This window comes from Pan paniscus, chromosome 11 (assembly GCF_029289425.2).
Source record: "Pan paniscus chromosome 11, NHGRI_mPanPan1-v2.0_pri, whole genome shotgun sequence".
NCBI classification, from domain to species: Eukaryota; Metazoa; Chordata; class Mammalia; order Primates; family Hominidae; genus Pan; species Pan paniscus.
This window is the reverse complement of record NC_073260.2, coordinates 116,202,875-116,220,546: the sequence shown is the minus strand read 5'-3', so window position 1 is coordinate 116,220,546 and position 17,672 is coordinate 116,202,875. Positions and strand designations below refer to the sequence as shown.

General features: G+C 37.7%; 1 protein-coding gene across 43 annotated transcripts in view; it reads right to left on the bottom strand.

Annotated features, from left to right (window-relative positions):
* PTPRD (protein tyrosine phosphatase receptor type D) overlaps positions 1-17,672 on the bottom strand; it is a 2,308,100-nt gene that overhangs the window by 56,048 nt on the left and 2,234,380 nt on the right. For all 43 annotated transcript variants that reach the window (XM_055092146.2, XM_055092147.2, XM_055092152.2 and 40 more), the window contains 2 exons: positions 5,758-5,877; positions 5,087-5,241 (listed from right to left, as the gene is read on the bottom strand). In XM_055092146.2, the coding sequence (XP_054948121.1) occupies positions 5,087-5,241; positions 5,758-5,877 (275 nt within the window). The remainder of the gene's footprint in view (positions 1-5,086; positions 5,242-5,757; positions 5,878-17,672) is intronic.

Here is a 17,672-nt window from a genome sequence, read left to right as displayed (position 1 = left end):
GGCCATGCAACGTGGGGAACACAATGGCCTTGCCACCACTAGTAGTATGAGCTCAGGCAAGCAAGCTGATCTTACCTGGCCTCTGCTGTTTTTTCTTCTGTGAAATGGGAGACTAAAATTACTCCTCGTAAATTACCACGGGAAGCGAAAAGCAGTAACACATATAAAGCACTTACGACAGGGCCTCTTCAGTTGGCAAGAAAGATTATCTGATGTTGAGTAAGTGCTCAACTATCCTGAACTATTAGTATTGCTACAAAATGGGGAGCTATGTCTAAATTTAATCATGGAATAGATGGTATGTGGGAAAGAACATGAAATGTAGAGTAGTAGAAAAAGGAACTCAGAAATAGTTATAAGTAAGGCAAAGGCAATTTAAAAATTAAGCTCTCATAAAGAAATACCCCAATATAAAGGGAAAAAAATATAGTCTCTAAGGTGAAAAAACAAACCAAAAAAATCAGTCCAGCCTTGAAACTCTTACTATTTTTGTAAAAATTACTAAAATGCCATATGTAATTCAACAAACCTGGACAAGCAATTATTGAGTGCTTGCTAAGGTGTAAGAGCTGGGGGTAAAAATGTACATAAGCCATTACTCATGCCTTCTGAGATCTCAAGGTACGTATGATCTGCACACATATAGCTAAACTTGCAAAGTGTGAACCTATTCTATGAGAATTTACAGAATATTTAATTCTTCCTGTGGGAAGAGAAATGGGGAATAAGCTTAAAATGTTTCTCCAGAGTTACAACTCAAATGTCTACAAGATAAAGCAATGTCATAAATGTGTATAAAATAATAGGTAGTGGGAAGGGTTTGCAAAACTGGATAGTGCATTCCAGCTTAAAGAAATTCATGCTCAAATTTTTAAAAAATTATCGTGTATATCAACAAAACCATCTGAAGCCAGTTTGCAACCTCTGCAATACAAATAGAAAATGCTATTTAAGTAGGATTATGCATCAAGGTTGAACACCATCAGGTAGAGAAGGGGAATTGTTGAAATTCTAGACCAGATAAATATCTTTGGCTGAGATCCAGAGATGAAGATATTTGGAATGTGTAGCTATCAGAAGATGGCCCAAGGAGTCAACAATGAGGTGCGAAGGGTGAGATCAGCCTAAATTACAAAGGGGCATGAATGCAATGATAAGCAGTTCAGACCTCATCTTGAAGGCATCAAGGACAACGGCATTAAGTTCCTTTAACAGCATCATTTTAAGGGTTGAAAGGTTTCTCAGGTCTTTATACAAACAGATGTATTATTATAAATGATCCTCTCTAACACATAGCATCAACATGTTCTCTCTCACTGAGAAACGTCTTATGGGATTGCCATAGTAGAAAATATGTACATTTGAAAAAATCCATTCATTTAATGATTTGGATGTTTATAAACATCTGTTATTTAATAAAATGGATGGCTCAGGTTACGTAGATGATATCCAAATTCAGGTTGAATTTTTCTTCTCAGAGTTCTAAATATACATACAGCTTTTAAAAGGTACTTAGTAATGAATAATTATTAATAATTAAAATTACTGCATACTTCTATATGCCATGCACTGTCTCAAGTGCTTTATATGTATCTATTTTATGTCATCTTACTTAATTTTTATAAAATTCTCATTGCTATAGCGTTATCCCATTTTACAGGTGAAGAAACAGAGATTAAATAATTTGTCCAAAGGCATACAGCCAGTAAGTAAACAAGCTGACATTTTACTTAGGCAGTCTATCTCTCCAGAGTGCGTACTCTCAATGTTGAGATTCTATGCTCTGTATGAACTGATAGATAACTAGAGTTGGCCTTTCCTTGCTTGCCTGTTTGAACTAGACGGTCTCTTCTTTCTTTTAGAAATCTGGTAGACTCTGTCCTCCTTGACCTTCCAAGGCCTTGTCTGCGCTTGTTGCACTAGGCTATCCCTAAAATTCTTTTTTGTTGTTGATTGTTAGAATTTCTTTTACTTAATGGCTCATTTTTGTCTTAGTCCAATTATGGCACAGAATCACTGGAGGACCATAATTTCCTTTTTCTGTACTGCACCGCCAGCCCGACCTTTTTTGGGCTACTACCTGACTTCTTTGAAACCTCCTCCATTCTCACAGGGTATATTGGGCAGAAGGCTTGGATCTACTTTGTCACTACTTCTTTAATATAGAAAAAAAGTTTAGTACATAATAAAAGAAATCGAAACACAAAATACAGTATTTACCTTCCAGACTATTTTTTGTGATTATGTGTAACATGATCATGATTAACCGTGATCAGTATCCCTTTGTAACATGGCTATTGTGGCTTTTTGCATAGTTTCTTTCTGCTCAGAAATGGTTTCTAAACTAGCATTTCTGGGATGCTACACAAATAACTGTCATTTAAGAATGACTTTAATCTGCTGCTTTGTCACAAAACATTATACTGTCAAGTTTTAACTTAGCTTGTATTCAACTCAAGGATTCAAGATAACATAGATGTTGACGATGTTGACATGACCCTCCTAAATAAAGAGGCCAAAACTTCTTACCAGACATGTAAAATTACCTATGGGTTATTATTTCACAGAGCTCAGTTTATGCAGTTCCTTTCCCTCATTGTTTTGAAGTTGCTAACAAATTTCTTCCACCAATATACCTACTCTTCTGTTGTTTGTTTCAATAAGCAGCTTCTCCAGAGCCTCAGGCACAGCACTTCCAAATGTCAGCAGCTATTAGCTCAGCACATTCATCTTTGTTTTCTTATTTCTCCTGAGTAGCCTGTCTCTCTCAGAGGTGAGTCCAGGTGGCTTAACATAACATGGATGCGGGGGTGTGTGTGTGTGTGTGTGTGTGTGTGTGTGTGTATTTTCCCAAAATAAGGCATTACAGCTATTTAATCTTATCTCTCATATTTGCTATTTGCTTGCAAACATTTTTGTATCCGTCACGGTGCCTAGCATGAAACCCATACCTTGCTTATAATCTACAGAGGGTGAAATGCATTTTAAAAATTACGTATGTATGTATGTATGTGTGTATGTGTCTGTCTGTCTGTCTATCTATCTATCTATCTATCTATCTATCTATCTATCTATCTATCTATCTATCTATCTATCTCAGTTTTCTAGTGCCTCCACTTTAATTTACGGAAATGGGAAGAACATTTGGAGAAAGCACAGATTCTGTATTTTGAAATGCAATGTGAAAAAAATCATCATGCTGTTTTTCAGTGAAAACTCCCAAATTATGTGTCTCTAATTTTTGTTCCTATTATTTTAAACATATAATTACACACGTGTCTGTGTGTGTGTGTGTGTGTGTACCGTATTTTTGCCATTAGGCATATAAGGGCAACATTTCTTCTGCTAGACCAAATTTTCTGTTTCTCTATCCTTTGGCCAAACTCTATCTATCTGAAAACAATTCATGTGTTTCATGTGTGATTTTTATAATCAAGGTCAGCTCTGACCAAGCAGAGGCACCATATAATCAGGTACATTGGCTCTTTGAGGCCTGCAAAGAACTGTGAGCATACAGACTGATCAAACTAGCACCTGAATTAAAACCAAAAGGCAGGAGAACCAGAAGTCTACTTTCATGATGGAAAACAACTTGCTGAAATTAAAAATAATTTTTAATGTTTTACAATCATGCAGAAAACTGCAACTGGAGTGGCCAGTCCTCAAAGGACCCTGTCTTGGATGTAGGGAAACAAGAATCTAGATAAGACTTGAGGCCGATTATGCCATCACCTTCTTAGTTATCAGTACTTGAAGCAAACTTTGTAGCCTCTCACTTCTCTTGACACGACATAATTCTCTTAACCCAACATACTGTTGTTATGAACATCAAACAAAATAAAGCATAGGGGAGTGCTTTGAAATTAGTAAAATACTCTCCATAAATACAAGGTAATGTTATTACTAGTTTTTATCTAGGAAAACATTTGCTGGAAAAGAGAAACTTTATCCTGTTTGGAATTTGCCAGCCCATTGTTTAACAATGAGCATTGTAGCATGGTTTGGCTAGGTGAATTTCACTGCTTTTATTCTGATCAACCCGTTGACCCCATTTCTAAAAAACTAGCTCCTTTTCTAGGGTCTACTGTATTATATTTATATTATAGTATAATATGGGGTATGAAAGAGAGTGACGGTATTAAGTCACGATAGAAGTGATTTACGATAGATGCTTTCTTGGGTTTTTCCTATACTCCCAGACTTCTATTTTACTTATCTGTGGAAGAAGAAATATTTTCTCATATTTGAATTTCTCAGGTTATAAAGAACTATCATGAAATTATATGCACTATACATTTATATAGTAATAGATAGACTCTGACCAGATAGCTTGAGTAGTCTGCTAATAATGATACTTAAGAGGCACTCAAACAACTGGAAGAAATCAGCTTAATATTTAAAAATCTATAAACATTTATATATATCGCAATCTGAGTGGTGATGTAGCTGTTAGAGTTAAGCAAAAAATACAAACTATACATTTCAAGAGAAATACAACTTATTACCTTTGAGTACATAAAACGACTTCTTCCAAATTATAGAACTTGTATATATTCTATTAAATACATTTTTAAAAATCAAATTAGTGATTTGTCATGAGACTTGATATTACTAATGTACAGAAGGCATCTTTAAGCAATAAGATAGTCTCCCTAAAGCTTGTATGATATATTATTATTTTGTTCAGTAATTTTTTCCCCTATAAATAGTAAAAAGGTTGTATCAGTCCAGCCCACAAGAACTTGTCAAACAATACAAATTTGTTTTTAAGAATATTCTCCCACATGTTATTTTTTGTTTTACATATTTATAGCCATGTGCCCACTTAATTTTGTGTTTATTTATTTCTCTTCACTGGGAAAAGACAATAGCAATGGACCATAGCTACCTACTATCTCCAGGGGAAATATGCATCTATGTCAAATCCATCCTATTGATGTTAGCATAGGCCTCATTTGACCAAAAGAGAGCTGTATTATTTATGAAGACATTTACTATTCCAGAATGTCAAGAAGTTGCAAAAACATCCAATGAGAGTCAATTTAGCTTTCTGTTTCCTGACTGCAAGTGAACAAACGCTTCTTACCTGCAGTGCACAACCATCGGACCAGCATCGGGAGGGTTACAGGTTTTGACTCTACGTAAGAAAGCTAGAAAAGGTGTAGGGTGTTCTGGAACACCATGATCAGGCCAGGCGGTGAACTGGAATTGTCTCACTTCTCTCTTCTCACTTGAACCATTCTGTGAAATAGGAATATCAGCTGAAATTCTGTTTTCCAAGCCTCAGGTGGTAATGATGAATAACAGGGAAGAGGTAATGCTAAAATGTGCTATTTTAATTCCTTTCTACCACCCTGTAGCCTTTGGGAAGACACACTCTTTGGAAATAGAAACCCTAAGCTATTTGTAAATGACAAATATTTGCGCAGGAAGACAAAATTCTTAGGTGAGAAGCATTATATTTTTCAGGTTTAACTACCAGGAGAGCTCCTATCACATTTTACAGGAAGAGCTAGTTCTTCTTCATCTATTCTTCATTGGCTGAAACTTTCATTTGGAGCAAGAGTTTTATATTTACTGATAAATCGCCAGACAAGAAGAAAAATGGCTGAGTGATAATGGAAGATTTATTTCATTCTTCACTGTTGCCATTGAGATCAAGATTTAAGTAAAGCCTTAAGAGATTTCATTTCTCAAAAGAAGCTTTCTTTAAACAATAGAGAAGGGAAAGGGAGGAGAAAAAAATGAAAAGCAAACCTTGTAAAGTGCAAATGTTCGAACACAATATGTGGCCAGCTCCACAGTATCAAGCAGCGTTACTTGAACCAGTCCGTGGGTTTCTGTGCCTCTGCTAGGCCAATACTGGTCACACTTCACCTACAAGAAACAAGTGACACATTCAGGGCAAATGCTCATCAATTTCTCTATTAACTTTGCTTTGAGTTGCTGTTGAAGGAAAACAGTTTTTCTGCACTTCATTTTATGTTGATCTTTTTCTGGCATGCATTTTTGTTATCCCAAAATATGTAAATTACTGCTCTGATGCCAATATAAACCACATTTTTCAAACTGGTAGGAATACTAAACAGTAACAGATTCAATTTTCCTGGAGAAAAATAAGTTGCAGATTGCTGCTGGGTAAAATACAGAGAGAGGGATTTGAAACTTCAGTGAGCTTGAAGAGAAAACAAATTTGTCCTGGGATAGACGTTATGAATCGCATCGGGAGGATGACACTTTGTCATTTAAACTACATGGTAAGATAGTGTTACTTCATCAAGATTTAAAAAGCACAACTTCAAAATATGCTTGTTTAAAGAAAAGTAGAAATAATTGGAAAATCTATCAAAGTATAATAAACAACATAAGCATGTGCTTTTTTTTTAAACACAAGATAAATGTTATTTGTATCCAAAGCAAATTAAACCTATAATGTCTGCAGGAAAAAGAGTTGTCTGTTCCTTAAAAAGAGTCTCAGAGGGTCATACACTAACAGTGCAAAGTTTAAATAATTTAAAATTCATCCAAGATGAATAATCTACAATTTCTATGTGAAGCGGAACAAAAGCACATAAAAAGTTTTCAACCTAATTAGTTTAACACACAACAAAGAATAATTCCAAGTCTGCAGTAAACCTCAAATTCACTGAATGAGTCTGTTGGGCATTAAAAAGTATAATGAAAAGTAACAAACACAGCACAATATTTTTGTAGTAAGGCCATAGATCTGACTATATTTACCCTTTCTATGTCAGACTTTTTTTTAATGGGACTAATTCTTAAGAGAACCCAACTGAAATACATTTCTCTAGGTAAAGAAAGCTCCTAGCAGTATTTTACAATAGGGAATACACCTTTCTATTTGAAAAAGAACAGAAAATCACAATCTTTGGATTTAAACAAAGGCAATAAAGCATTATTATTAGAGACACTAGAATTTTTTTGGTCCAGCAAATACAATTATTACATAATGATTTGCTTTTATGTTTAATATGAGTATTTGTAACATTCTGTGAATAATACTGTAATTTTCTCTTTCACAGAGATAGCATTTGCTCCTCTGAGAATTCAGGCTCTTTCCATGAAACTATTGGCCCTTCTAAGAAAGGGAGAGGTTTTATCCTGTACAGAATTTCCTAGACAAGACAAAAAAGAAAAGCACTTTATAGCTATACAGTAAGCTAGATATTAAATTCACAAGGTTTGATTCCTATGCCTTGATTTCAACTTTGAGACCAGACAAACATCATCTTTTTGATGAAAACAAACAAAAACTGTCCACAATAAGACAAAAATTTTGCCTTAATAAGATGTAAAGAATACTTTGTGTGTTTCCTAGTTGTACAAAATAGCCTTCTGTGTTTTTTATTTCTATCATTTGCCCTGACTCAAAGAGATAACAACATAGGGAAATGATAATTCTTGAAGGAGAATACTGACGTAGAGTGACCAGGCATGGGCATCTCTATATGTTCTTTCACCATAAGCTAAAACCCAGGTCACAGATGACATATTTAGCAAAAGCTACCATCTGAATAGAACCAACACTACTTCAGCAGTCATGATATAGATGAGAAAAAAAAAATCACAAAAATTATGCCAAAGGCTTTGTTTTAAACCATGAAATAGATGTCAGGTGGATGTCTCCCAGCAGAGGACAAGAGGAACTCTGGAGGCCTCATATTGTAATATTCAAAAAGATGCCAACAATGGGTTGAGTTGAAGATTCAAGAGAGAAACTCAAATTCATCATTTAACAGTTTCAGCTGGACAGCAACCCTTTCAGTTTAAAATAAACTAATGAAATCCCTGAGGACAAATAACACTATGATATGCACAAAAACAGCACATTAATGCAACAAAATGATCTATACAGTCAGTCCAATGCACTGAACCAAATTCAATATAATTATATTTTAAAACTGGGACTCGATTACATTTAGACCTTCTAGTGAGGTAAGAAAAGGAGATGAAGGAAAGAATGAGAAGGCAACCTTCATACAACTTTTGGAAAAATGACTCTCCATCTACAAATCTTCCCCATTCCTAAGATGCAGGAAGAACTAAAATTATACTAATCCTTACATTTCTAGTAATAAGTTTGAAACTGCAGCTATTATTGGCTTAGACTCTGACCCCTTTAGAAAAAAAATACCAGGAAGCATTACTTTAAGGAGTAAACGCTGTGAAAATTTCTAGCTAAAAGAAGAAAAAAGTTGCTTTTGAACAATGCATTTTTAGTATTTACCAAAAGAAAAATAAACATTTCAAACTCAACCACAAAAATCAGAGGCAATTTTTTAAAGGGGATATATTTAAATATTACCATTTTCTCTCAGGAAATATTTCTCAAAAGGACCTTATGAAAAATAAATATCCTAACGTATGTGGAAATGCACACGCATGGCCTCAGCAGTGGGATTAGAAGCTTTTCCTGAGCTTATCTGAAGAGTGACAGCAATACATTTTTCCCTTTGCTGGTAAGCACCTCAGTACTTCCTTTCTCGACCTCTTTCTCTGAGTAGCCTGCACACCTTCATCTGATTTTGGAGGGCTGAATTTAAGGGCTTAGAGTTACTGACAAATATTATTTTAAGTCTCCTTTTTTGCCATATGCTAAACATATGATTTCTGATTTCAGCATTAGGGAGCAAGTATGAAACGTAGTGAGAAAGAAAAAGGAGAACAATAGAGACATTTTTTCTTTCCTCATTAGCCAGTATAAATGAACTATCTCCATTTTCCTCTCTTAAAATGTTTTCCTTTGACAACTTTCCTTCCCCTACTCGGTCTTCTTAAGAGAAAATATCATAAGGTGTTTCCACAGAGAGTTACTATTTGTTAGGCTTCACACATAAAGCTGATTGTGAGATGAGAAATGAAGGCAGCTCCCTTTGAGTACATAAGAACTAGAAGGCAGGAGCTACTGAATACGAATATGGTTTTTTGCCTTTTTCTATTTGATTTAGAATGGATACAAGCGGCCTTTAGGACTGATTCATGGAAGGTCAGGCAGAGTGTCCCTGGATGCCTGGAAAATTGTTTCTCTGTTTCCAGGACCAAAGTCTAGCCGCCTCATCTGTGAAATGGGAACAGTGTCTCCAGCATTACAGAGCTATTGTGGGGATTGAAGTGATGCCCCTAAAACACTTAACCCAAATGGCTGGCACAAACAGGCATTCAACAAACACTAGCTATTATTGGTTATCCGTTTGATGACATTCTGGATTTTTGTGTGTGTGGGGTTGTTGTTATAAATTACCTAAATCAGTCTAAATGTGAAAAAAAGGAACATGTTATTAATTTCAGCAGATATTGATTTAGGATTTTCTAGGTGCAAAGCAAGGTGTTAGCAGTTGTGGGGCATCAAGGTGACATAAGACCCAGTCCCTGCCCTCAATCCATTAGCCTTACTGACTAAGTGGGGTGTTTCTAAACCTCCTTGTTCTTCAAATAGGTGGTTCTGAGATTCCAAACAATTCTCTTCATCTATGTGGGCCCCAATGTCTTCTGAAAAGAGTATGTGTTCAACTCAGAGGTGGAAAAGAAGAACAGCAGAACTTGTCACTCAGGCTGTGGTTTAGAAACATCACCCAGTAACTTTACTTGAAGCTTAAACTGAGACAGTTCAGATTTTTGGCTAAATTTGCGGGAGGCATTTCTTTTTATTATCACAAAGTTATTACCCTTAAGTGAAGCTTTCATTTTTCTATAATTACGGAAAGAACAGGGTGACCATTGCTAAATTTATGCAATGGAATTAATTTATTTTACCTTTTTCATGACAAACTATCAAAATCAAGTTGATGGAATAATAAAACATATTTAAATTTATTTTTAAAACTCTTGTCATTGCAAATATCTGGTAGGAGCTGATCCATTAGGTCTGCTGAACATGCTTTGGGAGAAGGGCTCTCGTTCTAGGCTATTTTTACTCCCATATGGCTTATCTTGGGAGTGCTCAGCATATTGTAGGCACTCAATGAGCGGTAGCCAACTTTATAATCAATTAACTAGATTGGCTTATTTTTAAATTGTCTACCACTTTCTGAAAACAAAACCTCCTCATCTCAATTTAATAAAGACTTACGGAGCATGGCAACATGGCAAGGCATCAGAATTCCAACTGTAACAAACTGATACCTCGAAAGGGTTCTAGCATTGCTAATCCAAAATGTACTTGCCACGAGATCATTTAGCCAAAGAAGGACTTAGAAGAGGCAAAAAATGATACGTGGGATACCATAACTATTGCTGAAAGTGACTCTAAATTCGTACCTAGTAAGTTTGGGCAGAGTGGTTGTTCAAGCATTAGTATCCTGTAAGGAATGGACAAACAGGCTAACATTAGATAACACAAGTCACAGTTATTTTTGGGAGTAAGGAAATGTTGGTACCCTTTTGTCAATACCCATTTAATGAGGGAGACTATAATAAAGGAAAGTTTTAGATAAATTTCATTAATTTTAGTAGGCAGAAAAAATAAATGCTGAACTATTTATTTCTACAGGTTATAGTAACTATTCTGGAAATTTTTAAGACCAGATTGAATACTTGATTTTCCACAATAAGGACAGAGAGCATCTCAGTGATTCTCTTTTAACAACAGTGTAGTTCTCTGCACTCAATCAATATTTGGCTATATCTATTCCCAACTGGCAGTCAGTCTGGTTTGTGTATTCCCCCATTTTATTATATCTTTACTAATCACTATTTAGTGGAGGACAAAGAGGCACTACAATATTTGAAATGAGAGTGATATTAAAGCATTTGACCACCAGTGCAGCTTTTCATATATACAGCCATAAAGTTGAAAAATATTATTCTCAAAATAAACCAAATTACATACCATAAAATTGCCTACCAGTTCATTGAACCATTCGCACACTTTCTAAACTGCTTATTAACTTTAAAAAAGTTATTCCCTTTTGTTTGATGTGTCTGCCAGAAGTTGACATAGGGAGCTGCCGTAAACTTTTCCAATGACTTCCCCCATTAAATTGAAAGTCATTAAGTCTCAAGTTTCTGGCACTTTGTCCTAACCAGAGCAGAACTGTGTGAGGTGCCTCTTTCTCAAGGCCAAGTAGCACTTTGATATCAGCTCTTCCCACATGAGGTGGGTCCTCAGAGTATCCACCTCAGACCTAATCACTCCTGAGGATCACCTGGGTGCCCCACATAGCCCTACAGCCACCTCTGCTTCTGCCTTGGTCTGCCCAGCAGTTGCCTTTGACTCCAGTGTCACCTCTTCCAAACAGTATCATTAGATGACTCAATGTTTCAATAAAAATATAATTTATAGGTACCAGCCAGCATCAATGCAGTTCAATATTTTAACAACCAGTACAACTATGTTGGGTATTTACCAGTTGACCATCAGCCTTTCCAGACATTCTGCTGATAAAGAACAGAGAAAAACCAAACATTGGACCCTAAACACTAGTAAACAGAGATTAACACATACTTCTGAAAACTTTAGAAATGAGACCTAATCCAGCTCAGGAGAACCACAGACATGAATGCAGAGAATGAGAGAGGCTTTGTACAAAGTCATCAGGAGCAAAGCTGCATCTCCTCCTCCCATTCCAGCTCTTTACTCAGGTCATCAGGACTCTAACTGGCTTTAAGAGGAATGCTTTGAGCCAGAATCTGTCAGCTGCCTTTCTAAGTAGAGCAGGTGGGGTGGGGAAAGAAGGTAGATAATCCAGAAAGCTAACAAACAGCAAGAAATTGGTGGGATTCTTTCTCTTTTATCTGACGCTGTGTCTGCTGACAAGAGAAAACCGAAAGTGTAGAACTTTCTAGATAGGGACTCCAACATCCTTTAGATTGCCAACATGAGCATCATTCTTTTTGTTGCCAGCGTCCTATTTACATTAAGTATCCACCACTTTCAAAAACAATCCCATACATCATGCAGACTCCAAAGGCAATGTTTGTGCTGCTGGTCCTAAAGTTGCTTAAGGAAAAAAGCAGTTTCTGTTGCCCTAGATAGGCAGCACTTTAGGCTGCAGTTGGAGAAATTAAATGTTCACGGCCTTTGGCGCTTCCAGTTCCACTTGGAAAAGGACACAAACCTGGCATTTGGAAAGCATTTGCTCTCCATTAAACTTACTGAACCTTGACAAACCAGAAGGGCCAAGAATTAGTCTGCCACTGGCCAAGGCTGGGCTTTCCAAAACTGATAACAACAATGAAAACAATAGCACTGCCATTTATAATCTTCAATGGGATTCTGTCAAATTTTAACCCAAAAGGATCTCACAATCTGAAAAGAATCTCAAGCTTTGTTTTATAGGAAAAGAAGAAAATGTTTGAGCACAATCTCTTTTTCTACTGCCTCATGGCTCAGAATTGCCCTTTTAGCCATAGAACAAAATGTGAATATGTCTCCACCTCACCTTCACTTTGTGCTAGGGTAAGTTTACTAAGGTGACATTCAAGGACCGGGGAAGACATAGGAGGAGGAGTGAGTGGTCATTAGGTCAGACGTGTTCCACCAGCCAAATGTCAAGTTCCCTAAACTGTTAACAAAGTGAAGTTAACACCAGCCCAGTCTCTTTGGCCCTGACAGTATCTAACCTGCATTCATTAGCACAAACCACAAAATGTAGTAGGGCAGGAATTTTCCCATTCTTCGGCCTAAGATACAACTCAAGTCACGGTGCACAAAACATTTGATCTGCTTTACTAATAAATGGCATCATCTGGTTTGTATGATTCCCTATTTGGAAACAGAAAATGGGACTTAAGATAGCTTGGAAACCAAGAATAGGATTCTTCATTTCTAGCCCTATATTTTCACTACTAATTGACACAGCCCACACTGGATTACAATAAAAATCATGACTGATTTGTTAAGTGTCAAAATTTCACTCCCCATCTCCAACATTTATAACGCTAAGTACATTTACAAACAGCTCTTTAAGTGAATCAACCCCCACTATAAAGCTTGCAAGACAAGATAAACATTGAGTCTCTACTATGGGCAAGGAATGAAGGCAAGCTGGTAAGGTGAAGTAAAAGTCAGATATATTCTAACCCTGACTAAGCCTTTCAACTGCTAATACTAATCAGGGTTACTCAAGAATTTTCTAAGCATGAGGTTGATGCATTCTCTCTGTGTTCTGTATTTCAAGATGGGAGACAGAGTAGGAGAGAAACAGTCAAGAGAAGATAGATGAAGGGAAAAAGGTGAACATTCACACACTAAATAATAATTTAATATACACTTACTTAAAAAAGCAGATGAATCCTACCTCGGAGATGCCAATTCTGCAAGCAAGGCTGCCAATCATGTGCCCCAGTCATCAAAAATAATATCCTTGGAGTGGAAATCCCAGCTGTATACATTTTACTTTCCCTACAAAATGCTTCGTCTTTTCCAAACAGTTTCCTCCTTCCATGTGGTTGCCCAGACCAATTCGTGTGCTTATTGGCATGTTATGAAACATGGAAACAATTAGAAACCACATTCTAGGGCACTAGAATGACTTGCTACAGAATCAATGAACTACGCAAAACTTGAGAGGATTTGGCAATAAAGATGGAAACTGTGGAAAGAAAACCACTAACAGTATTTCATATTACACAGTACATTCTACAACAGCTTTAAACTGATCTGTGTGTTTCAGCAGAACTCATGCTTTCCCTTCAAAATCTCCAGCTTCTATCATTGTTTTTTTGTTTTTGTTTTGAGATGGAGTTTCACTCTTGTTGCCCAGGCTGGAGTACAATGGTGCAATCTTGGCCCACCACAACCTCTGTCTCCCGGGTCAAGCGAGTCTCCTGCCTCAGCCTCCTGAGTAGCTGGGATTACAGGCGTGTGCCATTATGCCTGGCCAATTTTGTATTTTTAGTAGAGATGGGGTTTTTCCTTGTTGGTCAGGCTGGTCTCGAACTCCTGACCTCAGGTGATCTGCCTGCCTTGGCCTCCCAAAATGCTGAGATTACAGGCGTGAGCCACCGCACCTGGCCCATTGTCTTTTTATTTCTTTATATACCCTAATGAAACTCATATGAAATATTCAACTTATACTTTTCCTTCAGGGTTGATAGCTGAATGTATACACCAGGCAAAGAGTCTTCTCAGTTAAGTTTGGAATTCTTTAAAGGCCACATTTGAAGGGAAGTAATAGCATTTGAAAATCAAAGAACTCATGTTTTCAAATAATCAACTTAAGTCCTAAGTCATACTTCACACTTATAAGGGTTTCTTTAGCCATGCAAACACTAAGAATGATCAGTTCTCAAAACAGATGCTAGTGAAACTTCTAATACCTGCTAAGGAATCCAGAAGCCTTTTGTCTCAGTGAGCTGTTCTAACTCACCAAAGATATTAATACAAGCGCCGTTGATAAACCTCAGACCTGAGCGACAGCTTAAGAGTGAGCCAGCCAGGCATGGGCTGGCTCAAGCCTGCAGTCCAAACACTTTGGGGGGCCAAGGTGGAAGGACTGCTTCAGGCCAGGAGTTTGAGACCAGCCTGGGCAAAAAAGTGAGACTCTGTCTCTACAAAATCTAAAAATTAGCTGGGGGTGGTGCTGTGCACCTGTAGTCCCTGCTGTTCAGGCAGGATTGCTTGAGCCCAGAAATGTTAGATTACAGTGAACTATGACCACACCACTGCACTGCAGCCTGGACAACAGAGTAAGACTCTGTCTCTAAAAGAAAAACAAAAACGAGTGAACCAGGCTGTGGCAAAACAGAACGCTTGAAAAGAGAGATGGGCTCCAAGGCAGGACAATTTCGTAGCACCATAAAATAACCAAAAAAGGGGAGAGGGGATGTAAAACTGAACAATAAGGAAACGTATCTTCAGTGGCACTTATCACTACATGTAACCCATGTCTATATCACTTATGATTTTCATGTTGTATTATAGTCAGTGTAGCAGCCGGAATGTTCTATTTTGGTCTCTTCCCTGGCTGATCTCTATTCTGGAGATCCTGTCCTGGGGGAAAGCAAGTAGGAAAGAATCCCATGGTCTGAGCTCCACTCTCCTCTTGAATAAAATGCATGGGTGTGCCACACTGGGAAACGTGGGCATAATTAACCATGTTCAGGGACATGGACAGGTTGGTCAGGATTCATCGTCAACCATAGAGAAATAAACTCTTTTCATTTGGGAACAAAGAGTGAATTATTTGGAGGCTATCTTTTGGGGAAACTGAAGTTGTCACTGTAAAGCCCCCAACTTCTTTACCAAACAATACCATTTGAGACTCACTGAGCCACCTTGCCACATCCTGTATCTCAGCCAATACCCACAATAACCCTTCCACATAATCCAAAAAAGGAAAAATGAGAATTTGAGGAGTCAAGTAAACTTGCTCATTGTCACACAGCTAGTAGAGGCTAGAGTTGGTATTTGAACTCAGACATGTGACTGCAAAGTGCCCTACTTGGAACTGTCCCATAGCTGTCCTCTCTCATGGTGGTATCCCCATGCAGTCTTGCATAATATCAAGCTATCTTCTCTTCTCTTTCCTTTTCTCCCCTCTTCCCTGCTGCAAATCTATGGTCAGTGGCAGTCTAGCATACTTCTAATTCACAGCAGCATTTACAACACGCACACATATTTTCTTCATGTACCATAGGAATGAATATTATTTTAAGAACCTGAGCCTTAATCTAAATAATGACATTTCAAGCTTCAGCTCTTGGAGAGGTAATTTGTTGACATTACCTGGACTACCTCCCTTTATGAGGAAGACTGGTGCCACTTCCCTTCATAGGGCCAGGCTAGTTCCAATGTCTGCTTTGAAGTTGGCTGCTGGGAATTGAAAATTCATTGAGTCCCAAGGTCAGCCCACAGAACCCACCACGTTCCTGAAGTCTGGAGCTATAGATTTCACTAAAAACTCACCCCTATTTATAACATTGTTTTTATAGCGAAGGCCAATTCCAGCTCTTGTCTGGGAATCCAGGAATGCCTTCTCCTTTCTTCCCGCTACTTTAGGTAAAAGAGCAACTGGATAGGGAAAGGGTGAGATGGGAATGATGGGAAGGAGGAAGACGGAAGAGCACATGAAATAATATGAGGCTCCAGTGCTTTGTGAAATCTCTCCAGGACATGTGGTCATTTAGTCCCAAGTGTTCTAGACTGGAGAACAAAGGACTTTTGGGCCTTGGGGGCCAGGGCTCATGTGTATTGTCAGATTGGTGGTGGCTGAGACTCCCCAAATGCCTAGTGGCTTATGCAGGTCATCACAAATCTGGGTACAGGCTGAACCACCACAGAATAAAAATCACAAGACAGCATTTTAATTGGCCTCCTTAGGCCATTTAACAAAGGAGAAAGCTAACTTGCAAGAGCAAAGAGTAATTAATGAAGGGAGCAAACAGAGGCTCATTTAGTAACTTCCAAATAAGTTCCTCTGGCTGAGGGGGGTTGGGGGAGAAGGTAGCCTGCAACAGAAAGATAAACTGTAGGTATTTAGTCACAATGCCTTCCGCCAAGAACTGCTCATTACCATCAGATGTTCCAGTGGCAGTGGGGCCAGTTAGAACTAACTTTATTATTAGAAGCAATTAGGGAGAAAAGGGGCAGAATTTCATTTGGTTATTTCAAAACAAGTTTCTGTGCACAGTTTAATGAAGGCCTGCAGTGTCAAGATAAAATGTGTGTTTTACTGAAAACAGCTTTTGCAAATGACTGCTTGTTACCAGCAGTTATCTCCAGGCAGAACAGACTGGGTAGGTTGGATTTACATGCATGCCGTAATATAATAGTTCAGCTGTCTCAGTTTCACAGAAGTGTCAACAGGCAGTATGGCTTGATGGTGAAGCACGTGTGCTCTGGAGCCAGACTGTCTGTCTTCAATTCCTATCCCTGACCTTGGTAGCTGAAGGACGTTGGGCAAGGCTTCTGTAATGTTCTGGGCCCCAGTATACTCATATGTAAACTGGAGGTCACAGTAGTGTTTCTTGTAAAGGGCTGTTATGAAATATCAATGCACCTAATATGTTAGACATGATTATAGTTATGAACTATTATATCCAAGATCACTTGGGAGGGGAGTTGTTTTTAAAGAAACTGCTTGATATATAGGAGTTACCTTAAGTACAAATCAGTAACAAATCCATTTACATCTTTTGAATTGGGTTTGCATGTAAAGTATGGCAGATATTTGTCTTCAGTGTCATTTTTATCTTAATTCCCATTTTAGACAATATTTCAACATCTCTATACAATTCAGATGTTTTGAAAAGATCTAATTGCTTTTTAGTTTTGCTAAACCAACCATTTATCACTGCTTTTGATTTCCCACCTTTGAGGTTACAGTTGTGGCTTTTTAATATGTTTCTGTCTGAGCTTTTCCCTTATAAATCTCTTGGGCAGCTTTGAAATTGTCCCTCATATACACACCCAGGCTTAGAGAAACTTCCATGTGTTGAGCTTAGAAGAACATTTACAGAACCTCAACTTTCACACAGTAAATGGGGAATCAGGCTTTCTTCCTTCTAAATATCCTTTTTGAGACTACTATAACCACAGTAAAAGAGGCCTCTCACTTGTGGTTTCAAATTCTGTCTTGAATGTCCCTATTCTTCAATGAAAGTATCTGCTGTCTTCAATGAAGTTTCAGAGATCCCATCATTAATTTCTCAAGGTTAAAGGTTGATTTTCTTCAGATGCTACAAAATGTACACATGTACTCAGGAATATG